Source organism: Taurulus bubalis (assembly GCF_910589615.1).
Source record: "Taurulus bubalis genome assembly, chromosome: 14".
NCBI lineage: Eukaryota > Metazoa > Chordata > Actinopteri > Perciformes > Cottidae > Taurulus > Taurulus bubalis.
This window is the reverse complement of record NC_136602.1, coordinates 5219159-5245364: the sequence shown is the minus strand read 5'-3', so window position 1 is coordinate 5245364 and position 26206 is coordinate 5219159. Positions and strand designations below refer to the sequence as shown.

Here is a 26206-nt window from a genome sequence, read left to right as displayed (position 1 = left end):
CCTACAACCACCCCGTCGCCGAGGAAGGCGGCAGCGGCGAGGACAGAGAGGGCAGAGGACGCAGCAGTAAACCTTTCAGTATCCAGACGCGTCTCGGGCCAAAGTTGAACAGCCACGTTTTTCATTTTTATGTTTCCCCTCGTTTTTTTTTTATTTCACAGCGAAATAGATTTCGCTCTCGCACTCATTTTTTATGATCATTTATTCTAATTTGATCTATTGATATGTTCAGTTTAATCTTATTAAGTGCTTCGTTGTGACTGGGTTTAGCTTGCGTCAACCCCGCACGGCACAATGTGGCTGGGGTTTTAAATAAATTCAAAAAAAAATCTCATTACACGCCTTCTTACCCAGAAGACACAATAAGAATTAGTTTCACTCCCTGTTTTTCTCGCTGCCTGTCTGATCTGGCAGCGTGCCAGTGTGGCCACACACACACACACACACACACGCTGCGATGTCTTCAGCGTGCGTGTGTCCATTTTCACCTTTTCCCTATATGCAGCAACGGAATGGGATTACTTTGATTGACAGGTGTGCCCGGTATTCAACCCACACACACACACACACACACACACACACACATACACTCAAGCCAACAATGTGATTATTACAATTGCCACATGAATATGTCACGCCGGGGTCGCCATGGCAACAGCGACATGCACTGTATTACCTTGACATGAGTGCGACGTCATGTTTTATCCGCTCAGAGGGATATTGTTATTCTGCCACCCGTGTCTCCTTCATTCCAGGCTCAGGCTGACACACTTGTAATCCCCGGGCCGGCTGAGCACATTGCTACAGTATTTACAGCATTCATGCATATTACTAATATACTGATGGACGTATTCCTGCAGGATGGAGTCGGTGGCATGAGGAAAGACAAAAGGGGAGGCCACACACTCCTGCGTTTGGCCGTGCTGCTGAAGTCACGGAAATCTACTTAGCCGGAGTGCAGGATGCAGATGATGCTGCAGGTGTAACGTTAGATCTCTGTCAGCTGAGGAGGAAACAGTAGCAGGGAGGAGGACTCTAATGAGATGAGCAGGTGCATTTCAGGCGGCGCAACATAATACACGCGTTGGCTATACCATTGAAGGCGCTCGCCGTTTTTGGGAAACGCTTCTCTTCGTTGGCTCGCAGAGAGTTCAAGGAAACGATTTGATGGTAATCTCATTTGTCGAGTTGCGAGCCGGGAAACAATTCACTCAGTTTAGCATGGACGCTTGAAGCAGCAAGCCTGGCTTTGTTTGGCAAGAAATAGTGATGTTACTATCTCTTTCCTGAAAACACAATTTTTTTAATTATTATTATTGATTAAAGGCCAGGAGAAGGAGAAAGACACAAGCTTCAATAGTGTCTCGGGGACGAGGTGATCCTCAAGCCCCATGCAGCTGTTTAATTAGACGCCTAATTAGCATCATCCATCATCTTTAAAGGAAATCTAGCAATCACTACTTGATACAGGTACATGAGCATTAAGAATTATTGAATATGCCAGGGAGGGATCAGAAAATCAATATGAACGTCATGTTCTGTTGGGCGGATGCACCTTTGTGCGGCAGCTGTGATTTAACTGATTCAAAGTGTTTTTTCAAAAATATGTAATGTCAGTTTTCCAACGTTTCATCATGTGGTCGACCAACTGTATTTATTTTATTTGGCAGAAATTCAAACTTTTCAATTTAGAATTGCCTAATTTGAATTGATTTAGATGATGTTATTCATGTCGGAGGGTATTTTCTTTTCTGCTTGTTCTGATGATGTTTTCGGAAACAAACCTTTGGCTTTTTGCCAGTTCCTTAAATAGCGCGAGACGAGGAACAGGACCGCTCTCAGATCCCCCCGTCGCTCTAAGAATAGATCAGACTTGATCCAGTAGACGACAAGGCATCCCTGATTTAAGAGTGGATCTTAAAAAAGAGAATTGGGAGGGTGGTCAGTTTGAGAAGCAGCTGTATAAATGCATCGAGGCTGTATTTGAAAGCAAAAAGCGGTTTGGTGCAGATGTATTTGTTTTGTATATATGACGTTTTATTATTATCTCTGAATACCAGACTAAAACCTCTGTCTTCCCCCCACCTGTATGTGTTCCTGTAGGTTAACGGACCTGTCTGGCCTAATCACAGACGGACCAGTGAACTACAAGTACAAGACCAAATGCACTTGGCTAATAGAAGGATAGTAAGTATTCTCTTCCTCCTCTCCCATCATTTATCTTACTTTGTTCTACTTGGTTACAAACTGTGATATTTCTTTGTATCGGGCTGAAGGGCATCCGATAGAGAAAGCTTTTCTTTTTTCTTTTTTTCACTGTGTAAATAGAAGCAGAAGAAGTCTTTGTATGTATTGTATTGCGCTCCATTGCTTTGTGGGCAATAGCTGCTCAGAGAGGCATTCACTGCAATGCACACAGAGATAAGTATTGTAATGCTGCATGTATACGTTTATATGTATTACTGTTGATGACACATCATGTGACATTGTGTCACAGCCACGAACTGAATGACACCTGGAACCAAAACATCTGGAAAGAATACGTTGTGTTTAGCGTTATGTCTTAATTCATAATCTGTGGACGCTCTGGGATGTCAGGTTTGGCTGCAGATGACCATATTAGCTGCATGGAAAATATTGAAGGAAGGTTCAGGCTCTGTAAAATATTTGAAAAGACGAATATGAATACTTTTAGCGAAGTCGAAATCCATTTAATTTAAATAGCCCCAAATCCTCTAACTCACATTTGAACTATGCCACGAACTCCAGATATATGTACGGCCCACTGGGGACGGATGAATTCTCTCACTTTCTGCACCACCAACGGGTCAAAAGCTCCACTAAAAGCTCCACTATACATCTATTGCTTTGAAAAAAATGCATTTTAAACATATCTGCATGTTCTTTTCTCTACTTGATTTATCAATAATAACACCCTTCACCTCCTTCCATCTACTATATCTTACCGATAAGTAAATGCACTCTAAATCTGACGTTAACCAGCTTTAAATAGAACAACCGTGTCTTTGTTCTTGTGCAACTGGATCCACTTGTACTAATTTGCGGCTCCCGTTCTCAGTTTGCACTCGAGAGCGGCTTCTGGTTGGTTTTTCACAGCTTTAGTCTCATGGAGCTTCGTGGGCCTTTGTTCAAACTACACTGCAAAAACAGCCCTTCTAGAAAGAAGCAAAACATTCTTATATTCAATCAAATCATCCTATATCAAAGCAAAAAAAACTTACCCCATTGGCAGATTTTTTTGCTTGACAAGATTTCTTAAAATAAGCCAAAAATCAAGAAAAGTACTTTCCTAAAATTAGATATATTTTCTAATCAAAACATGCTTGACAAGATTAATATTCTTTTTTGGGCAAATATGACTTATTTTCTTGATACAAGGCTTTTTTTACTTTCTTGAAATTCCTTTTTTGCAGTGTACTGAGGACACCGAAACTCAAACACAAATTAAAAGGGACAACTTTTGAAACAAATGGATAGTCTGTTTGTCCAAAATCACTTTGCCTCATTGCCTATGTGTTTAGTATTGATATTCATGGTCTCTGATGACTTTGTTGACATCTTGGCTTTTCATGCCAGGCTTTTAGTGCTGCCATTAGGTTAAAAATGGACAGTTAGACTAAGAATCTGATTTCTTTTGATTATTCAGCCAGTGCCAAGTGGATGTACATCTACTTTTCTTTAAACCCACTGGGCTTTTCTCCAGCAACATTATCAGATAAAAGAATCCCACTTGTACACAAAACAATGATCTAAATCAAATATCATAACTATCAACATAACATTTAAGGGGATATGTCTTCCTCTCTTGCCACCCTTCCCACTTTCAGTCCCAGGTCCAGTTAGAATAGCAAAACATCTGCTTATTGCTTGCCTCAACACTTATTATAATTACATGCACACTAGTGTCCTGCTTTTGAATCTTATTCCAGTTTTGCTCATATTTGGGATATGAAATTCCCATGAAACACACTCCATTAATTGTCATCGGCATATTTATTTGACAGAATAAAAGGGTCTTTTGTTGATAATACTCTTGCAGAATGGAGTACACTGCCACATAAACACTTTCAGCAAATACAGGTGTCTCAAAACTGGGACAAGAGCTCATTTCAGAGTTCTGAAACCGTCCATTATCTTTTTCTCCCAGACTCACTAGGGCACACAAACCTTTCCACCACGTTAAGGTGGCAATTTATAGGAGGGTGTTATGAAACCAGAATAAAGAAATATATATATAAAAGCATAATTGGGATAATAGTGCACATGGAAAAACAAAACGTCGACTTGTATTGAGAAACCACAGAGACTTCAACAGAGCAAAAAGGTTTTTCTCAGCCACTGTGTGTCAATTTGTGATCGCAGGCGAGAATGAAATGAAGCATATAGGTAATCTATACTCTTCAAATGTATTTTTTTTATCATAGCCTTCTGTACTGTGTTCTGTCTCCTCTCTCTCCCCGTCTCCCAGTCCTAATGCAGTACTCAGGCTGCGCTTCAATCACTTTGCCACCGAGTGCAGCTGGGACCACATGTACGTCTATGATGGAGACTCCATTTACGCCCCTTTGATTGCTGTCTTCAGGTGAGCGCCGCCATTCTGAATAGGAAAGAGCTGTGAGAGAGGGGGTGGATATGGAAATGACTCAGGTAGCCATTGGCACAGCTTCAATAGCTCCCACAATTTTTCCCGTATGCATTCAAATGACTCCACGTATATGGAAACAAAGGGCCTTATAATTTCCATACTACCACAATGCAGCAATAAAAGATAGAACATATTGCAATTACTCACATCAGCCCTGAAAACCACTTGTTTCTGGAGCTTTATTGCATATATATTTAATCCCCCCCTTCCCCAAAGGACAATCTACAAGCATGTGGGTGGCACTCTGTCATTTGAGTATTCATAAAAATAAAAGAAAAAGCAATGCCACAATAATTTAACAACCTCCCGCTTTCTACTCTGCTCAATTGAGGCTTATCTCCTGTTGAGAGTTCAGTTGCTCCCAGGATGCGAAGGAGCTAATTTGGTCTATTCCAACCAAGGAAAGATTATCTAACATTTGAATATACAAAGCCTAGACTTGCGTCGCATAATTACCAACAATAAATAAGCTTACATTGTTTATTATAGACGGGTACATACTTATGTTGGGGGGGAAAAAAGGCTGTGGTTTCCACAGGGAGGAGGCTTTGAGTCCTCATTTTGAGCGAGCGTGCATTTGCGGTACATTGCATTTATTAAAAGAGACAGGCAGAGCGAATAAGAAACCACCAACCCCCAACTGTAAAACCTCATCAAACGGATACAAAAAAAATAAAAATACGACTCTGCACTGTAATGTTGTTTTACTTTAAGGCTAATCACTGTCCTATCTTTTAGTGGGGCCTGCAATTGCTCAAATTAAATCCTTTATTTTTTTCTCTTATAGCTCTCCAATGGTGCTTTTAGACCAGAGTGCATAAAATAAAGCAGCATCTGCAAATGCTTTTACCATTATTGCGTTTTTGTTGTGGTTGTTGTTAAAAGGGGGGATTGTCTATCTCTCTTAGTTTCCTTCTCTTTCTGTTTCTCTCTCAGCGGTCTCGTAGTACCAGAGACGAGGGGCAATGAGACGGTCCCGGAGGTCGTGACGACGTCCGGCTACGCTCTGCTCCACTTCTTCAGCGACGCGGCCTACAACCTGACCGGCTTCAGCATCGCCTACTCGTACGTCTCCACGTCAAACCTCCCTAACTCTTTTCTTCATCTCTCTTCCCCTTTTGAATCTGATGCATGAATGTCTGACAAGTCCATTGTTCAATCTGGATCCAGCACCAACCAGCAGGCAAAGTTAGCAACTAGGAAAGTGCAACAACTAGCATCTAAAAAGACTAAAAGAGATTTTTTTACTTAGGAATTGGTGGAGACCACAAAAAGAGTGTGAATATTAAATATCGATGGCCAAAGTGCAAAATCTCTTATCTGCAAAATGATCCAGGAAAAATGGGGAGACATTCCTATTTGCACTTTGTGTTTTTCTTCTTTGCATTTCTTTGTATTTTGTATTATAAAACGTTTTTTTTCATTTGTATTTAAAAAAAAAGTGCATTTTTCCGATAGGAGGTTTTGCTCTTCGGCCATCAGTATATATACCTATTGATCTGGAAAATATATCAGGAATACAAATAAATGACACTGTTGCTACATGTCTGGATGTGTAAGTCGGTAGCTTGCTGTGAAATGTGACAAAAATGTCATGTAACTTTATGTACGCGGTGCATAAATAGTTCCTGAGTGACTTAAAGAACATTATCGTCTTCAGCTGCCCATTCATATTTAGAGTCCTTGTAAACACAAATGGGACATTTAGTACTAATAATAGCCAGTCAGCTTTCATACCTTTTCAAACCTCACATTAGCGTCAGCTGAACACTAGCTAACGTGAAGTTGTCACTTAGCAACGTTTGCTAGTTACTTCTGCAGCTAGCTAGCTAGCTAATTGACCCTTTTTCACAGCAGACATTTTGGCAGCTCCTAGCAGGAGTCATTAATAACGGTGACGGTTGGTAGCTTGTTGTGAGTGCTGCCGCGCTTGCATGGGGGTCATTCATATGTTCCTGGAATCCTTGTTGTCAGAGATTGGTGAGTTCCACATGCAAAAGATCAGAGGGGGATAGACGTTTGAAGTTCCGTTTGAAGCGTATAAAAAAACATGTTAAGCCACTGTGGAGATATTAATGTCTAAAGTCTGGAAAACTGTTTTGCCCGCAGATTTCATGGCTTACGTATAAAGGGGTCGGCTATTGTGAATTTGCTTTGCACAAAGAGCACAATAGAATATCAAGAGATTGTCAACAACCATGTATGACAGCAAAAAAATTAACAAAGAGCACGAGCATCGTCCAAACATCATTAAAAAAAAACACTTTGGGAAATCGATAAAGGACATTAAGGGCAAGTAGAAGTGCAGCTTTCAGACCGTGTGTCCGAGTCTTGTTAAGCAGCTGAATGCTGCGCTGGACCAAAGACGCGGTGCCTCTTTTAGTCCACATCCTGGGGAATACTGTGCCTTCGTCCTGAAGATAAAAGTCCATATACTGGCCTGAGAAGATGCTGTATCTGCTATGACCCTGTGAGCTGAATTAAATAAATAAGCTGTAAGTGGCTAATTTTATTACATACATTTAACATTTGACCTGGGGGAGAAGGAAAAAAAAGCAATGTTCCCACATAAAACTCTTTGATAGGTCTCCTTAATGAGTCATATTAAGAGGATATTGAGCTGGGGGAACATCCGACCCTGGAATGAATAACTGGGACACTTAATGGAACCGAGTCATCGTTAATGAAATTAATTTCACCTGTTTCTGCTAAAACGAATCAAAGTGTCTGCTGTTAAAAATGGTCCGTTATACCAGCTGTCTGATGGTATGCGATAGTTTTATGTGTTCATGATAGTTTGTCAGTGCATCCTAACATTAAACTTTCGTATGACTTTTGCTGAAAAATATAGGAAGAAACAATGCATTTGTATTCAACTTAAAGCAACTCATGGTGCTTTTAGGAAAACTTGGCGAAGGACCCTCTTCATAGTAAAAAAGGACCCAACTAGCTACAGCTAACTAGCTAACGTTAATGTCTAAAGTGAAGTCCCATTAAGGCGGTCTTTGTTGTGCTGCTTCTGTTTCCTAACCATACTCAAAGGTCATTTGTACAACAGTACAGAGCAGTACTGTGCATCTGTGTACTCCACGTCACCACAGCTTACCCACAGACTCAAACCAGGCTGCTTTGAGCCCGTAGTGATGGGCCATGATGGAAAACGTATTACGGGTGAGACCGGGCTTGGTTGGTTGGTCGGCACACAGCCACAGAAACAAAAGTGGAACATCGAGATGTTTTCTTTCTTTGACATGCACTTATCCAGTATGTCAAAACATCTGGAGGTCACTCAGCTTTAAAGCTTTTCTAGTTAACAGACATATGAATCGGCTCCATTTGGATATAAGATGAAAGTCTGTGATGAGTTATAGTAGCTTCGTGAGCCGGGTTTGTTTACCCATAACTCTCCGAACCGAACTCTCAATGCATGTTTTGTTGGGGTATCTTTTAGAGATTATAAAACAACTGAGAAATATTAAAGCAATATTGAAAAGGAGCTGTATTTAACATTTTCAACATCAAAATAGCAACAACAAAAAAAAAAAACACTCTCTGGCATGTGCGTGTTGTTATCCTTGCTCTGTTCACATGTGCTTCAGTGCATGTCGGTGCATTGGAGCGAGCCTCACTGGTTAGCTCACGGCTTCATCTGGCGGTTACGCCGATGGCGCCGCCCCCGACGCAGCATCCAGCCTCCAGAAACGCCGTTAGCTCTGACAGCACTTTTGCTGTAGTTGGCACTGTTCGCGCTGCTGCCACCATTAGCATCATTAGCCGCGAGCTAATCCCAATCTCGTATCTTGTATCTAGCATAGAAATGAATTGGACATTCCTACTGATGAATCGCTCCAAAAATGTTGTATGGTTTTAATAAATGGGAAGATATTCTCTAAAATGTTCATGTTTTCAGGTTCTTGTTTGAATGACATATTTTGTGACTTTAGCATTTTGACATGCCAACGTGATGGGGCTGGTTGGCACAAATAAAAAAAAACATTTGTCTCCATTAAAACATATAGTTGTAGCTGAGATCTAAACCTTTCATTCGCTGCTGGTTAGAATATTCTGTCAGAAATTATGTCTCAGAAATATGGCATTGAGCGAACAGTGTGCCAACCAGCCACGGCCTTCCCTTCACAGAGGAGGAAGTGAGGACAGCCCACAGCCTCGAGGCTCTCAGCACACACACACAGACACACAGACACACACACACACACACACACACACACGCACACACACACACACACACTGAGTGTGGGGTAAGGGTTGTCATGCCGACCCTCTCGTCGCAGCAGCAAACAAGCTTTTCGTAGAAACGAAATGATTTTCTACCTCTGGTCCTTGACTTCTGTATTCATCTAAAATTACAGAGAAACTGTGTGTTATGTTTGGCAAATCATTATTTTTTTTTGTGCCATTACATTTTTTTCCCCGCCCATTAAAGGTCCTAGTTTGGGGACATATAATTGTCCCTCATTGTCCGTCTCCTTTGTGTCATTTCCTTTATGTCCTTCTAACTGAAGCTTCTCTCGTTTGTCTCTTTTGAATTAAATCGCTCCATCTCTCCTTCGCGTCCCATGGATCCTTGTATCATTACATTTAATTGCAGACACTTTTGTCTAAAGCCACTTCCAATAAGTGCATTTAGACTCGATAAGAACAAACAACTGAGTTTCGTGCTACAGTACATCTGCTTTTATTTTATTTTATCATGGATCCAATGGAGTCATGCTTCACTATCTTTTATTGATGCATAAGTAATAATGACCCTTACAGAATGCATTATTTCTCATAACCTCATGAGTTGGAGAACATTATCCTGGTTTAAATATTGTCAATTGGCTTGTAGGTTATTTGTTCAACATAAAAAAGGACACCACACAAAGTTCTGGTCACCAGTTTAGCCATTCTTATGTTAAAGTACTGAGAGCTGCCCTGACATGGCAAATTCAAGACAGATTTTTGTTTAATTCTGTAAAAGACCTCCTTTGAGCTCTGCTTTGGTCTCCGCCAACTTCTGAGAAACATATCGGACACATCAGCAGCGACATGTTCCACTTTCTTCAACGGCTAATTGTGCAGTGTTTTTACGAGAGCTTGCTTTCTAAATATAACAGTGAGACGTGATTAAAGAGTGCTGAAACGAGTATGAAACCCAAAACTATCAGAGAAAAGTAGGAACAAAAAAAAGCTGCACAGTTGTTACGTCTCCTGGGGTTCAGCACAAAAAACACTTATGTTTAAACAAAAATATTGATGAGGGGAGCTAAATAATGTATCTTTACTTAAAGCAAGAGAAACCATAACACTGTCGTTGCCTGACGTCGCTGCCAGCTATCACCTCACCTCCATCTCAAAGTTATCTAAAGAATGCATGACCTTGAAGAACCGCCTCCACTTCCTGTCCTGACTGCGTGTCTCCTGCAGGATCAACTCCTGCCCCAACAACTGTTCGGGCCACGGCCGGTGCAGCACGGCCAACTCGGCCTCGGGTCGCGTGTACTGCGAGTGCGAGGAGTACTGGAAGGGAGAAGCCTGCGACATCCCGTACTGCCGGGGCAACTGTGGCAGCCCGGGCCACGGCTACTGCGACCTGACGGGGGAGAAGCTCTGCGTCTGCAACGACAGCTGGCAAGGTGAGAGGGAGGGAGGACAGGAGGGGAGAGGAGAGGAAGCAGCAGCGTTCCATCAGGGCACATTAATAATCAGGTGTGTGGATGAACTCATGACGGGAACTGAGAAACTGGGGTCTGTTTTTGGAGTTTGGCCAGAATGGCGAGACGTGTTTTTAAAAAAAAGATTTTAAGGAAGGATCGAGGAGGAAGAGGATGGTGATGATTTAAGGAAGAGAAAGGGCCAGAGATAGTGTGCTGTGTATTATCTAACCAGTGGTTTCAGCCAAGTACTCCCTAACCAACGCAAAGCATTCTGGGTTGAAAAAAAAAGATGTAATACACATCGCTGTGCCATTAGTGTCTGATTTAATATAGAATATATACAATTGTGTTTCTGAACTTACACAATTTTTAAAGGATTTTTTAATGGATGCTAATTTTAAATATATTTAAAAAAATCTCATGTACCTTCACGTACTCCCATTGAGAACCACTGATCTAAACTACCTTATTTATTACTTCATCTGTAATGTTGCTGATCCCAGTCAGCATTGATTTACTGATTTGAAGATCAAACTGGCCTAAATTTGGTTAAAAAAATCAAATGTTAACATATGGTTATGTATGACAGTATTCAATGACTATATTTAATGACTAGTGAGGACCTGTTTTACACTGATATTGAAAAATGGCTTCAAACATTTACATTTCAACCTAATTGAGTCTGGTTTTCTGATGTTTTTAACCCATCAACAAATCACAAATCAATGCTTACCAGACTTACTCTGCAACATTGGATTACTTCTATACGTCATTGTTGCACCTCCATATCATTATTCTGCAGCACCAACGAGGCCAATGCCGGTGGTTATTTGCTCTGCAAAACAAATACCACAGTTCTCATGACGGCCGTAATGAAGAGGGTCCTATTGATGTTTCAGTTTTGTTCATCGTTCAGGGAGAAAATGGAATCGGAAACGAACAAAAGGAGGAGGAGATGCAGGAGCTCAGCGGCAGCCGTTTCCCTGTTTATTACGACGTAATGTTGCCTGATTCAATACTGTTTGGTGTCATAAAACAAAAGATGTTACGGGAAATCCATTACCTGGCTTCATTATTTGAGTTGTTTGTCTTGCATTCGTGAACAATGTGCTGTTGCTCAGCAGCACCCGGGGCAGCTTTATGAGCCACCGGGTTCTGGTATGTGAATGCAAACTTTACACTGGTGTGTAGTTAAAAATACAAAATGAATATGAAAAAGGAACAACCATCTTTACAAAAAGCAATAGCTGCAATACAGATGCTGCCAGATGCCAGGCTTTATACTGATTAATGTTTGTTTTCATATTTTTTCCGAAGCATCAATCAGAGACTCAATGCCAAACATACAATTTTAATATTATATTTTAGTATTCTATTGATTAAATTGTGTGTAATCTCATTAATACAACATTATATATAATACGTTTGTTTACATTTGTTCTACTCTAAAAATAAATCAGACTCAATTTGATCCTTTATTGTTATTATTATTATTATTATTATTATTATTATTATTGTTGTTGTTTTTTATATTGTACTATAACCTCACCAGACATTACAGTCCAGTGAAGGTAGATCAGATGATGAAATGCTGCCCCCTTCTGGAGTAATAGTGTTAACACAAGTTCAATTAGAAAGATTCTTTTGGTCTATTTTGTCTGCAGACATATGTTCATAAATCACTACCAATGAAAAACATGGAATAATACCTGCATTGTGACACTTTAGGGGATCTGTCCCTTAATTATGCAAGTTCAGTGAAGAAAACAACGCTTGCCTGCTGTTTATTGAGTTAAGCGTTTTGTTTTTGCCAGATTACCCAATTTATTTCTGCCTTTTTTTAACATTAATGTACGACATTTGATGCTAAAACATAAATCAGACCAACCGGCCCGGTTAGAAAACAGCTGGGGATTTAACCGCCCCATAAGTGAGGAGGATTTATGGCTCTATTGTTGTCCGATACATGTTTCTAATTTTTGTTTTTGAACGGATTCCTCCTCTTCGTGATCTTTCAGAACAGCGACATACGGCTTGTCGACTTGTTTCGTAATCAGTGGATGCAATCGGCAAATCTTAAACAAAAATAGATTGTATACTCATGTTTATTTATTATTTATAACGCTCACTTCCTTACTGATAGATAATGGAAGTTCAGTAAATATAACGTTTTCATGGTTGTGAACGACAACAAAAAATTGTGCAATTTACCAATAAAATAATATAAAATAGGCTCATTTTTCACCTCATAGCATCCTAAAAAAGCCCTAAAATGTGACACTATTGTTTACCTGCAGTGTGCTGAGGTCAGAGTAGTGGTGGCTTTTCCCATAGAGCCAAAGGGAGGCTACACACAATGACACTAAACTCTGAATATCACACAACTACTCAGTCATTCTTTTGACGGCCGTGCTTCTTAAAGATGCTAATCAAGACAACGTGCGTCCCTCCTCCCTCTCTTCTTCTTCTCAGGTCCAGACTGCTCTCTGTCCGTTCCCTCCACTGAGGCCTTCTGGGTGCTGCCCAGCGTCAAACCGTCGGCTCAGTCTCTGGGCCGGGCGTCCCACCAGGCTCTGGTGCATTCTGGGCTGATGTGGGTGGTGGGAGGACACTCCTTCAACTACTCCAACTACCACATGGTGCTCAAGTAAGCAGCAGCGCCACCTGTCTGTATGTCCTGGGAAAACACACGGCCTTTAATGTTCGTTAGAGCTCATATTATAAGTCACTGTGTTTTTAATTTAACTTAACCTGACTGATCCGTCTGTGAGAAGAAAAGAAGGCTTAAATACTCTAAATCCACTGGATGCCGCTCTGTCTTTAACTAATATGTCTTTTCATTTCGTCTCCTTACAGGAAGTTAGCAAGAAACAAATTACTTATGTAATTTGATGCCAAAAAAAAGTATAATACGGTCACATTTTTCCCTAAAACATGCTCTAATGCTTCAATTGTCATTTTATGAAGAAGGTTTGTGAAGCTATGCTAGTGTAATTAGCGAAGTTAAAAAATAACTGTTTTTAATTTGATACATTTAATGGCATTCCTTCATTTATATGTTGAATTTTAGTCTAAAAAGGTAGTAAAAATTAAAGAATTCTGAAACTTCACTTATTTATGTTGTTGATATCATATATTTAATGCATAATTCATGAAAACAAATTATATAATTTTCACCATTTCTAAAGATGGTTAATATCTAGATTACATTTTTGGAAATAAGACTTGTAATACGACTAATTCCATGGTAAAAAAATGAACAGATGTTAACAGTAAATTATTTGTATGTTTACTTTTACTTTGAAGCGACGTCTCAGCCGTTTGTTGGAGGCCATTATGAAGACCATAAAGACCATAAAGAGATTATTTTGCTTAGAGTGCTGCAGGCATCGAGGCGGAAGTACAAAACCTCCGGCTCGCTTCCTGCAGCAATGGAAGATTTCCAACAGACGCGTCTCCAAACAGCAGAAAGAAGCACGGGTGGAATGAATACCGTCAGTAACGAGGACACTGAATGGAACTGAACCAAAGAGGTCGAAAGACTCTAAACGCAGATGTAGTTTATAATCTGATCTCCAGATCCAGGGCCTTGGCTTCAGCACCTGAGTGGAGTTGGAGGCGTCGTAAATGTTATTCGTTCCACCTGCGCTTTTTATCGTTCCTTCACACCGTTAAATGAAACCTGTGCTGCACATCTCTGTCCTCCCTTAACTTTGTGAGACTTTGGTACCCGTGAGAAAATATCTGATTCACTGTTGACGTCTTCCGCTTTGTTTTTCTTTGCTTAATTTTTCCCCGGGTACAGCTACAACCTGGAGAGCAGCACGTGGGACGTGGTGGCGGTCAGCAGCGGGCCTCTCTACCGATACGGCCACTCGCTGGCTCTGTTCCAGGTAATGCGGCGGCTGCATTTCACTAGTAGAGGAAAGCTGTCTGATGCAGTGTGATACAAACATACAGCCCTTATATGCGCATATCAGATGGAAGAAATATGAACGTTTGTTCAGAATTCTTCTTTTTGTTTTGTTGACATATGAGAGTAAATCTTATTTTTATCTCCATAAATCAGAAAATACTCTCGACAGCCATGAACAAAGTCACTTTTGGCCATGTTCTATACATCAGGCTATGAGTGACATATGAAGAAACATAGTTAAGAATATAGTTAAGAATGAAATTGGAGAATTTGGTGCATGTAAGTGCCACTAAACTGGAGAAAAAAACGTTTCGTCGAAATAACCTGAAAAGATGTATTCCACATTACATATGATACGGGTCAAACAAATTAACTAATGGACACCTCCCCAGTTAATTACTTGCATTAAGACAATACAAAAAAAACAAATATATATATATATATATATATATATATATATATATATATATATAACAAGTTTTCAGAATTTTCTTCTGTTTGCAAAAGACTTTTTTGGTGAAATTTACACACACCAATAAAGTCGTAAAATATGTTTCTTGGATGCTTTCTTTCCGCTAGTCTGAAAGAAGGCACCATATAGCACACGGCCTCAAGATGGACCAGTGCAGAACAACTCGAGGGGTCTCCCACTAATCTGCCGCTCTACTTTCCCACTAGAGGTTCAGTTGGAAGTTGCATCATTTGGGCGCTGCTGTGCCGTCTCCCTCACAGTCTGAGCGTCGGACACAAACTCCTGCAAAGTGAACAGTGAACACTTTGTTCAACACTTGTCGCCAATTAGCCTCAATCTTCCTGCCAAGTTTCCGTCAGCCAGACATAAAACCCCTGTCGCTCCTTTTCGCCTGTCTCTCTCTCTCTCTCTCTCTCTCTCTCTCTCTCTCTCTGTGTGCTCTGACAGCTTTACTTTATTTAAACAAAATAATGTTATTTAAATCCTCCCCGTAGAACCTCATGTTATTATAGAGAAGATGTGCATGTCACTAATACATCTGTGTATGAATTTGTATGCTCAGATCTAACTGGCACAGACATTATTTTTGACATTTTATAGACTATTTAACATATTTATTTAAAACTAATATCCACAAATTATTTAATAATCAATGCCTCTTTTGAAACATTTCCACTTATTTAGAAGGCCGGCCCATTAGATTAGATTAGAAAAGTCATTATTAACCTTACCTGTCATCCATACCTATAAATCCCTCTTCACAGTGCAGAGCATCAAATGTCAAACACTGGGTCAAGTATGGAGCTAAATACAGGTCATATGTTTTGTTTATTTGAAAAAAAGGATTGAACCTGAAAAATCACGTTAATAATATATTTTTTCAGTTTTCAGTAACAGATTTAATATTTTCAACTTTCACTCTTTTTTTTTTACAGTTTAGAATCTTTTTTTGGGGGTTCAAATCTTTTTTTTCAGGGTCAAAACTTTTTTTCAGATTCAGATCATTTTAAAAATCTGCTACTGAAAACTGAAAAAAATATAGTATTTTTCAAAGTTCAACAACAAAACTCGATTTTTCAGGTTGAAATCTTTTTTTCAAATGAACAAAACACATGACCTGGATTTAGCTCCGTAGTCAGGCGCTTATTTTTGTTTTTGGAAGTAAATTACATTTTCAGAGTGAAGTACGGACGGAGAACGAAGACGAGCGTCTCCGTTCTGCCGTGACGAAGGTCGGATTTGATTTGAAGCCCGGGGAAGATTTGCAGTAACTCTCATGCCTGACTCACAAGCGTCAACCTCAGGAGGGAATTAATGACCTCACTTCATCTTCTGGAGCGTCGGCTTCTCGCGAAACCTCTCAGACTTGAGCAGGCAGCGGACATGCTTGTTTTTGTTTTGATCCCGGCCAGAACTGCTGACTCGTCACCGCTCACATCTGAGGTGACGTCTTGACCGCGTTGGAGCTGATGCTCTGCAGACAGAGACATGCTGAGCTGACAGTTGCATGGGCTGCACGGATGTGGGGTAAAGTGCATATTAGAGCATGCTAGTCTGTCATTAGAGACTTAACAGTCTGCAGGATTTGGCGGCGTCGAGGTTGAAGTATGCAACCAACTAAATACCGGTTCCGCTCACCCTTTCCAAGCATGTCAAGAGAACTACGGTGGCCTTCGGGTGTCTGTTCTGGGCTCCTGTAGAGACGTGGACTCGTGAAGAGGGAACGCTCCCTTTGCAGATAATGAAGGGCTCATCTTTGAGTTAGCGAAAACAGAATCTTAGATTCAGGTGATTACCCAGAAGGTCTTTTCTTCCAGCAGCAGTTTGAGTTTTTAATGAAGTTTTTAAGGAAGTTGTGGTTAACGTGTTTCTTGTCTGTGCACTGTGAACTTTGTCTATTGTTGTTTTTCATGACTTTTGGTGACTAATGAGTTTCCCCACTGGGGATTAATAAAGTTTTCTAATCTAATTTTATCAATATAAACTAATAAAAACACAGCAGTGTGAAAACTCACTCACTCACACATTGAGAGTGTGTCATGTGAGAGGTCTCCCTTGAGATAAAACATGTCAATAATTGAGCGTGAGATATTAAAAGGGGCTGGTTGGTGGATGTAGTTTTAATTGGAGCCGGGCCAGCAGCCTCCTTTTGTCTCCAGTCTTTGTGAGAAGAACAAAATGCCAAACTGTTCATTGCGACCACACCAGCAGACGCTAATGTGGATCCCATTAGCTCTAAATGATATGTTTATTGGAAGCACTGCTTGTGCGGATGAGCGGTTCTTGAGATATGCGATATGCGACCCATGCACGACGCTACAGCGACATCTATTGGCGGAATGGCACCAAATTTGTCACGGTCACCGAGCCGTCGTGTCCTCAAAAGTCACCCAAATGTGATGGCAGTAGCACAAAGCATCGTTATTTTTTATGATTAAAAGCCCTGTCCACAGCACTTAAAGAAAATTTGAGCACCAGCTATAATAGAACCCTGTAGGAATATCAATAATCCCCCCAAAAAAATCAACATTTCACGGCTTGGTCCAGAGATGTTTAGGAGTAGCAAAAAAAACTGATTTGGACACGTTCAATTAATAGACATTAATCAGATTGATAGATTCATCTGATGTTACAAGCCAAACATTTTAGTTTGTTGATATAGCGCCACCAGCTGGCCAAATTGCACCATATTTAACAAAGCACACCCACCAAGTGTGATGAGGATCAATTCAACGCTTCTCAGGATATTATGCTAGGAAGACCGACAGAGATTCTTCTCCTCACAGTTAAATATGCCAATGTTGTTTTTACAGCTTATTGCGCTGCACCCAAGTGGCCAAAAATCAATGATAGGTTTAAAAAAAGACAAAATAAACTCTGTTTTTAAACAACGCCTCCTCTTCTCAAACCAATCATTTGACCTCAGAGGCCAAACTCCTCATTACCATATAAATGAACAGCAGCTCTGGAGCTGTGGCTCTCTGGACGCAGCGTCCATCATCATCATCATCATCATCATCATCGTCATCACGTTCTTCTGAGATGCTCATCACGAGTCTCCTCCCTCACGTAGGACGACATCTACATGTTCGGCGGGAAGCTGGAGGCCAAATCGGCCAACGTGACGGACGAGATGTGGGTGTTCAACATCCCCCGGCGCACCTGGTCACCGCGGAAACCAGCCCCGCCTCCTCCCTACGCCCTGGAGGGCCACAGCGCCCACGTGGTGGAGCTGGCCGACGGCGAGCAGGTGATGCTGATCTTCTTCGGCTACTCGCCGACCTACAGCTACATCAACAAGGTCCAGGAGTACAACATCAGTAAGTGCGCCGGCGGACTTTATTTTCTTCTTCTTTAGTTATTGTTGTACGGTTGCTTTTTATTGGTTGAAGTCAAAGACAAAGGCCACTGTTACGGTCAACCTTTCATGGTTTGGGAAGTGAAGTCCGAAAACAAAAAAGAAAGTTGGCAATGAATTATTTTTCTGTGGAATATTTGGCGCACCTTGTGCACTTCCAAGCAATGTTGCTGCTGCTTTTGATTGACTTTTAGTTTCCCGTGTTCAGTGACTAATTACCACATTTGTGTGCAGTGGCTTGCACATGCCACTTATTGCTTGTACGGTCCATGTCTGAGTATTTCACTGAGAGGAACGTGAAACCTTTCATTTATATGTAAATGAGAGAAAATCAATCTTTAACTTAAAACGCCTCTTTTTCTTGTAGTTTAACACCATGGCACCTATATAGGGTGAGGCGGACCTCAAACTTCTATTTTTGCTGTGTTTCAATGTTTATTTACTCTTAACCAGTAACATATATACTGATATTTACACATATGTACCTTTTATTATAACACCAGAAGTATTCCACTAGCCCTAGTGGTTGCAGAGATGCACCCTTTTTAGTTTGGGTGTGTTATTTCGAGCAGAATCCTAAAAAATATCTTGGTTTTTAAAGGGTTAAAGACACAGTAAGTAGTATTTTTCACCACATACTTAGCTTCTGGTTTCAAATGCTTGATGGCATTTACAAAAAACAATCCAATAAAATAAGTCTCTATCTGTTCCTCGTTGCTCCGAGTTGTGCTACATTCTAAGCCCGCCCACTTTTTAGCGGTCCAATCAAATGCGTAGGATTGGATTTAAATCCCCCTTGTAACTGTACACCCCTCAACTATTCCACGTCGCTCTGAAGAAAAGTCCCAGTAGCGTAGCTAAAGATGCTCTGACTTCCGTTTCACTGGGCCAGAGATATTTCACTTATTTCCGATATTGAGCCTCTTGTGCAGCTTTTTGTTGGGAAAGCCCTTTTACGGTTTCAACATGTCAATTCTCCCTCATGCACAAACCAGCTCCTTTTAGATGCAATGTTTGGTGTGGAAGAACTGGACTGATCTGCACTAAACCCCATCCAACACCTCTGGGATGGACTGGCCTGTGAGCCAGACCTGGTCTAACCTCCGTGTTGAAATCCCAACATCTGGGAGAAAACCTTCCCAGAGGGGCCTCCGCTCTGCTTCTGTTTTAGAATGACATGTTCAACCCACAGATGGGTGTCATATTTAATTTCCCTCATACTGGCCACTGATTGTGCTTTTGCATGCGTTTATTGCCTCCCTGTTCAGCCAGCAGATGGCGCTGTCACACAGTAAAACAACAGCCAAAATTGAACCGATCTGGAAAAAAACCCACACACACACACATCATCCATTGGACATGCATCACATGTGTGTAGCTCCACAACGTGTGTACACACACACACACACACACACACACACACACACACACACACACACACACACAGAGAGAGAGCGTTGGTCATTAAGATGAGGTGGCATCCAGGCTGGAGCGTCTGAGAGAAGACATTGATGAATGAATCCAATGCATTCCCTCACTCTCCTACCTCTCTGGTTTTCTGTTTCCCTCTCTCTTTCTCAACAACACCCCCCCATCCCCCTCTTCTCTCTCTCTCTCTTCTTTTCCACGCTCTCATCCCTTATTTCTCCCTCCGTTTCATCCTCCAGGCCTCCGTTTCTGACCGTCACCCTCCCTCACCTTTCCCCCGCCTCCTGCTCCCCTCATGTGTCCATCACTTTCATCCTTGCCCACCTCTCTCTCTCTCTCTCCCCCCACTGTCGCAGCATCAGTCGGCACCGAGCATCATTAGGCTTCAGAGGCTAAGAGTCAGTGCAACCAAGGAAATGAACAGAGGGGAGTCCAAGCGGAGTGTGACTTATGAGGTAAAGGGATTTAATGACCATCCAGAGAGGCAGGTTCACAGCAATTAGCTGCCAGAGACGAGATAAGAGTCGACCTTCTCCTTCCTCGTCCCGTCTTCACAGTTGTTTCTATATTCCATTGTGTCTTCACCTCTTCTGTGTCACAACCATGTTTCCCTTCCTCTGTTTGACCCCTGGTTTATGTGGTGAGTTGTTTCAGCAGCCAAAGTTTGCATTTGGCACTCGGTTCCGCCTCTTTTATGTCCGTGCTGACCTTTTCCAAGGAGTTCATGTTTTGGTATTTTTCAAAACTATTCAGTTTATTCCAATTAAGTTCGGTGAAAAGGTCGGCCAAGAGTCAAAGCCAAAAGCTCTTTTTTTTGGGTGCTTAATAGTGCCATCATGTGTGTGAATAGTGCCATTTATGTGTGCAAAAAAAAGCCCTTTTCCTCTTTTAAGTTGAGACAAAGTCGAACCATAGGCCACACCCCTTTCTGCCAGAAGGGATCAGTCATCATGTCACATTTTTCAAGATTTTCCGGTCACTCATGGAGGTGTGACTTGGTTACTGTTGAAACTGTTCTGGCCGTTAAACACGTCATTAATTTTGACCAGATATTGATTCTGAGCCATCCTGCGATTTTAGTTTTTTGGGGAATTTGCCGATTGCGCAACTCGGCAACGCAAACCGTTTAAATGAGATGATTGGTGTTCTTGAGTCTGACTCATTTGACATTTTCCACAATGAATGCTTGTCCAAAGACTTATGAGTGTTCAGAATGTTATAGGTATTCTTACAGTTAAAGTGAAGGAAGAGTTCTCTGAGTGCTTTCTCGTTCTTTTTCAGTCATGCAGTTCGACTTTCTGAGAAATTCTTGATGTGCGTTTTGGCTTGTCGTCCAGTGTAAAGTGTGGCAATGCCATTTTAACTTGCCATCCTCTGAATCATTTGTGTATCTTTTACAAGAAAGTGGTATTTGCAGGGTCGGGGGTGGAGATGACGGCACGTTTTCCCAGGCTTTTGATTTCCTCCTCTTTCTTCGGCTTTTGTTTGTCGTGTTGTGCGTCTTCTTTATTGTGGGCGCCGCTCGGATGATGTAATCCCTGCTTGTTTTTAATAACATTTTCTATGCACCGGAATTCATCGGTATGCGTCACGCTGGTCTAATAAAGGGCCGCTTTTAAATTCAATAAAGTCTAATTTCCTCTCTCCTTACTGTTTGGCTCGCCTCTCTCCGCCTCCCCGCTTTTTCTCGTCCCTCGCTGCATCTCACCAGCGGAATTAATTGTGCTTTTGTTAGTTTTTTTGGCATGAAAGTGAAACGCCAAAACCTGCCAAAGCGTCAAAACCTTCTCTCTGTGTCTCAGGGTCCAACTCGTGGCAGGTGCTGTCCGCTGAGGGCGCCGTGGTCCAGGGAGGTTACGGCCACAGCAGCGTGTACGACGAGGCCAGCGGCTGCGTGTTTCTCCACGGGGGATACAAGGCTCTCAGCAACAACAAATACGGCCTGGTGGACCACATGTACCGCTACCACGTCCACACGAAAACATGGTGAGAGCTCTTGATCCCGCCGCCGATTGACAGCCGCCAAAATTGCAAAACTGCACTGACGACCATCGAGGACACATCGCCCGTGTCGTCCATCCTTTGATGGTTGCAAAGAGCCTGAATAAACCCCATGATGCACCGGGTCATAGGCAAGGTGCATTCTGGGCTTGGCATAGTTAGACGAACACATGCACACCTTACCTGTTAAGCCCTAGGGGGACCCTTTTATATCAGGAAAATCAAGAAAAAATCATGGTGTAAATCCCTCCCCCCCCCCCCCAAAAAAAAACATGTTAGGTATCAAATTAAACATAAAAATCAGGGCTACAATAATATATAATCCCAATGTACAACCTTTAAACACAACTCAAACAATAAATAGGATTAGGGGTTAGGGTTAGGGCTTAAAGGGCTACGTTAGTTATACTTGGCTTGTGTGTGAGACTATATAAGTTTGTGTGGAAACAATGGAGCAATTCAGACAAATGCAATGATAATAATGGATATAATGCGAGTAATTGTGTTTTTTTATATTGTTATGAATTGCAACCTTGCAAAGATGGAAGAAATCCGCGTGCAGGGTGAGAATAGACGGACCCGACAGGTGGCCTGACCTCAAGTGACCCCCCGGCAGATGGATGGGTGAAAGAGGACGCTCGACTCTGTCGGCCTCTCCTCTTCACTCTCTCCACATTCACATGGGCGCTCGCGACACATGCAGCCCGCTCTCACTTTCCACATGGAATTTGTCTCCGGAGTCGGGTGTCGCTGGAGCCTGTGGACTCTTCAGATTCCCAGACGGAAAAACATTTTGTGGGTATTCCAGTTACTCCACACAGCCGCAGCTCGATGTCCGAGGGATGGGACTCATCTCTGTGTTTGTTTAATTGAGTCCTCCAGTGATAATCTGGGAAAGGTGGCGCTGAGCTCGGCAGGTTGCTTGAGTCAAAACATCCAAAGTAGCTATGAAAACCCACGTCTCTGCCGTTAATCTAAGTATCAAGAATCACTCACAGTTTTGCCACAATAGAGCAAAGCACAATGCTCACACCTCCAAAGTCTTGCTGTATCTCGCCGTTTATAGATAAGGTCATAATTCTTTGGAAAGTGAGAAAGGCATGCAGTGAAGCAGCTTTTAGTTTTCTCTGCTCAAAGTTCCCTGAACAATGTGGACAAGAAGAGCTTTGTACTGGTCCATCTTTTGTCAAACGATGAGCATTTTTTTTATTTTCCTGCCCTGGTGGTGAAGTGGGGCTCAGCGTGTTCCCTTTTAGGAACTGTCAAATATCAAAGTCTCTCTGCTGGAAAGTCGGAGTTGCTGCAGTAATTGAAGAAGCCGCAGAAAACCTCCACAGTTGGTCTCCAATACGCGACCTTTGACCTCAAAGACATACAGGTCACAACAGTCTATGGGTCACACGCAGCAGCCTAAGACCTCCCACAATGTGTGTGTGTGTGTGTGTGAAGGGCAGTCACCACAGGCCAGGTCACACATCCAGACAGACGCCACACACATAATTGACAAATGAACACTTTCCTAAAATGTCTCACTCTGCTGAATTGCCCTATTTTCTGTGTGTGTGTGTGTCTCTACCTGTGTGTGTGTGTGTGTGTGTGCAGGCTGATCCTCCAGGAGAGTGGTGTAGCGCGGTACCTCCACTCCGCGGTGCTCCTGAGCGGCACAGTGCTGGTGTTCGGGGGAAACACTCACAACGACACGTCGCTCAGCAACGGCGCCAAGTGCTTTTCTGCGGACTTCCTGGCGTACGATATAGGTAAGAACGAGCGAGCGGCGACAACACACATGCACGGCGGCTGGTGCTACAGCGTATGTGTTATAATAGTCATATATATAGCTCCACGCGCTCACATTGAAACTGTTCTCGAACACTTGTCCCAGTCTCCCTCAGGGCTGTAAACCTCTTGCACTGCACTTCCACTCCTTTTGCACGTTCGGTGGAGCGTCCGCCATATTGAATGCCGTACCAATCCAATTAGAAGTAGAGGTAGAAGTCTTATAAAATCCTCCAACTACATCTATTCTCCAAGCGTCCATCAATGCCGACATGCAACCCCCGTGTTGTGTTCGTCATTGGAGACAAATATAAAACTTTAAAGTGATTAAATTGTGTATAGAATCAAACACACCCTTGTCGATGGTAGACATGCCCGTTGATTATAAAGTGTTGTATATTTATAGAGACTGGTGCAAAAACCAAGCAGCTCATAAACCTCCGAGGTAAAAAGCAAAAAGCAATCCATAGATTTAGGTTGCCGCTTCCGAGAGAGATGCTGATATGAAAGCATGAAAAGTTACAACAGTGTGTGTTTTTGCCAGACGGAGAGAGCTAGTTTGTCCCGAGGCTTGCGGTTGCATTTAAACCCCACACCTTTTAGAGGAGGGAGGTGTTTGGGAATTGGGTCGGAGTTTTGCTGACTGGGAAGGAGTAACGCTGGGGGACTCAGCTGATCTGGGGACTGCAGGTCTCTGTGTTTATTTTATTATTTCTGTATCCAATATATACACCATTAGAACTGGGCAATACAGAAAATAAATCGCAATATTTTTGTCCAAATGTCTCTATCGATATTGTGATGATAGATCAGCTGGAACAGTCAAATGTGCATCACCTTACTGTAATGCGGCCTTTAAAAGCAGGAAAAGACAACACCTGCCATATAGTAATATCAGGATATTGATATAATATTGATGTATTGCCCAACCCTATTCTGCCTATGTAAGGATGACACTGAGAAAACAGATTATATTTGCTCCTATTCGCCATTCACAGCCCTTTCTTACTCACAGATTTGACCATTACTGTGTGAATCTGAACTTTTCAGCAGCATCGTTTGATGGAAGGCCCTGAATGAGGGAGGGAGAGAGAGAGAGAGGTGTAGCAGCACTGTGAGGATCCAGAGGCTGCAGGACAGGTAGAGAGTGTGGATGATTAAGGATCCCATTACAGGCTACCCCGTTGCACCATAGAGCAGATGGCATGAGGATGTTCGCACCCCTCGACAGGGACAGAGAAATGGAGGGATGACGGGAGCTCCGGGAAGGGAAAAGAGGGATGACAGCAATGCTTTGAAGAGGGAGAGAAACAACAGGAAGCATGGAGATTAACAAGAAGGAAGACAGGAGGAGGGAGGAGGGAGAGATGGATGTGTACGCATGGAGAAAGGTGCTGCAGCGCAGAGGGCGGAGGAGGAGGAGGAGGAGGAGGAGGAGGAGGAGGAGGAGCAATAGGTTGAGCTGAAGTTGCCACGTCCTTGTTACACTGTGGGGAAGTTGCTCAATTAATTGTGTTCTATAATGAACTTAACTCGAGGGCCAGTGAGTAGCTTTTTTCTCCCAGAGCTTTCAGTCGTGAGCAAAGTTAGGAGATGTGCTCCTCTCCGTCATCAAGTGATGAAATTCACTTAACCTCAGGATGTGATTTAAAAAGCTGCAGAAAAAAGCTGAACTCTGATTTACACATTTTTATATATGAAAAAAAAGTGAAAAAGTAGAAAAAAAAACAATCAGATATCTTCATAACCAATTTCTGTTTGTCTGGAATCGTCATGCTGGTCCAAATCTGTCGGCCCCTCCCCCTCATTATTTTGATATCTCCCCTCCATGTAATAAAAGGGGGAGAACGCCAGAGAGGATATTGGTGGGATAAGGCCGCGAATGTGAAGAAGCAATAAGAAGAAATACGAGAGCAGAGCAGCGAGGAAGGAGAGAAATAAAGAGTAAATGAAGGAAGGATTTAGGGAGAGAACAGGAAGCGCCGCTTATGAATGACCCAAAAACAATAAAGGTATGCCGGGATAAACCAGGTAATAAGCATGCGAATAGAAGATGAAATCAAAGGGAATGAACGATAAGGTGGTTTGTTTAGTGAGTGTTGACAACTTTTTTTTATCGGCCCATCAACTGTGTGTGTGTGTGTGTGTGTGTCTCAGAGTGTCCCTCAGCTCTGTGCAAACACACCCCTGACTTTATAAATATCATCAATTATTCATTAGCGCTCATATCTGCGGATCTGCACAACTTTATTGTCCACCTCTTAACTTCACCGCGGAGACATGGAGGGAGAGAGGGAGGGAGGGAGGGAGGGAGGGAGGGAGGGAGAGATAAAGGAAGGGAGGAAGAGGGAGGGAGGAATGAACAAAGGAAGGAAGGAAGGAAGAGAGAGAGGGAGGAAGTGAAGGTTGCAAGAGGAAAAGAGAAAAAGGAAAGCAGCTGAAGGACGTGAGGCGCTTCAGTGAGAGATGGTGTGTTCAAGGAATTTCGGGAAAAACAAAGTATATATATATATATATATATATATATATATATATATATATATATATATATATATATATATATATATATATATAACAATAAGCATCATCTCTTTATGAAACAAATCATAATTACTGTCATAATGTGATTATCAGTTACTCCAAGTGGCCATTGATGCTTTAATTAAAGTTGAAACATGTAATTAAATCTATGCAAGAATAACTCAACAACTATTTTGCTTTCATTGTTTACTTAAAGCAAACAATGATAACTTTAAGTAACTTATAATTACATTATAATACATTCTAATGTTGTTTTTAATTTATTATAACGCGTGATGCTTTTCCCTCTTCCTCTGCTAGCTTTCAGCGACACACAGAAAGGAGAATTTAAGACGGCCGCTAGAGCATCAACCTTGTTTTAAGGCGCGATTCATTTTTAAGATATTAAAGC

The 26206-nt window shown here is 41.9% G+C and overlaps 1 protein-coding gene across 1 annotated transcript in view; it reads left to right on the top strand.

Moving 5' to 3' along the window:
• LOC306746519 (attractin-like protein 1) overlaps nucleotides 1-26206 on the top strand; it is a gene marked incomplete at both ends in the record, with an annotated part of 209433 nt that overhangs the window by 25170 nt on the left and 158057 nt on the right. The window contains 9 exons of the mRNA XM_079229442.1: nucleotides 2104-2187; nucleotides 4490-4603; nucleotides 5603-5731; nucleotides 10094-10302; nucleotides 12796-12970; nucleotides 14129-14216; nucleotides 17785-18031; nucleotides 21300-21483; nucleotides 23101-23255. Coding sequence (XP_079085568.1) covers nucleotides 2104-2187; nucleotides 4490-4603; nucleotides 5603-5731; nucleotides 10094-10302; nucleotides 12796-12970; nucleotides 14129-14216; nucleotides 17785-18031; nucleotides 21300-21483; nucleotides 23101-23255 — 1385 coding nt within the window. The remainder of the gene's footprint in view (nucleotides 1-2103; nucleotides 2188-4489; nucleotides 4604-5602; nucleotides 5732-10093; nucleotides 10303-12795; nucleotides 12971-14128; nucleotides 14217-17784; nucleotides 18032-21299; nucleotides 21484-23100; nucleotides 23256-26206) is intronic.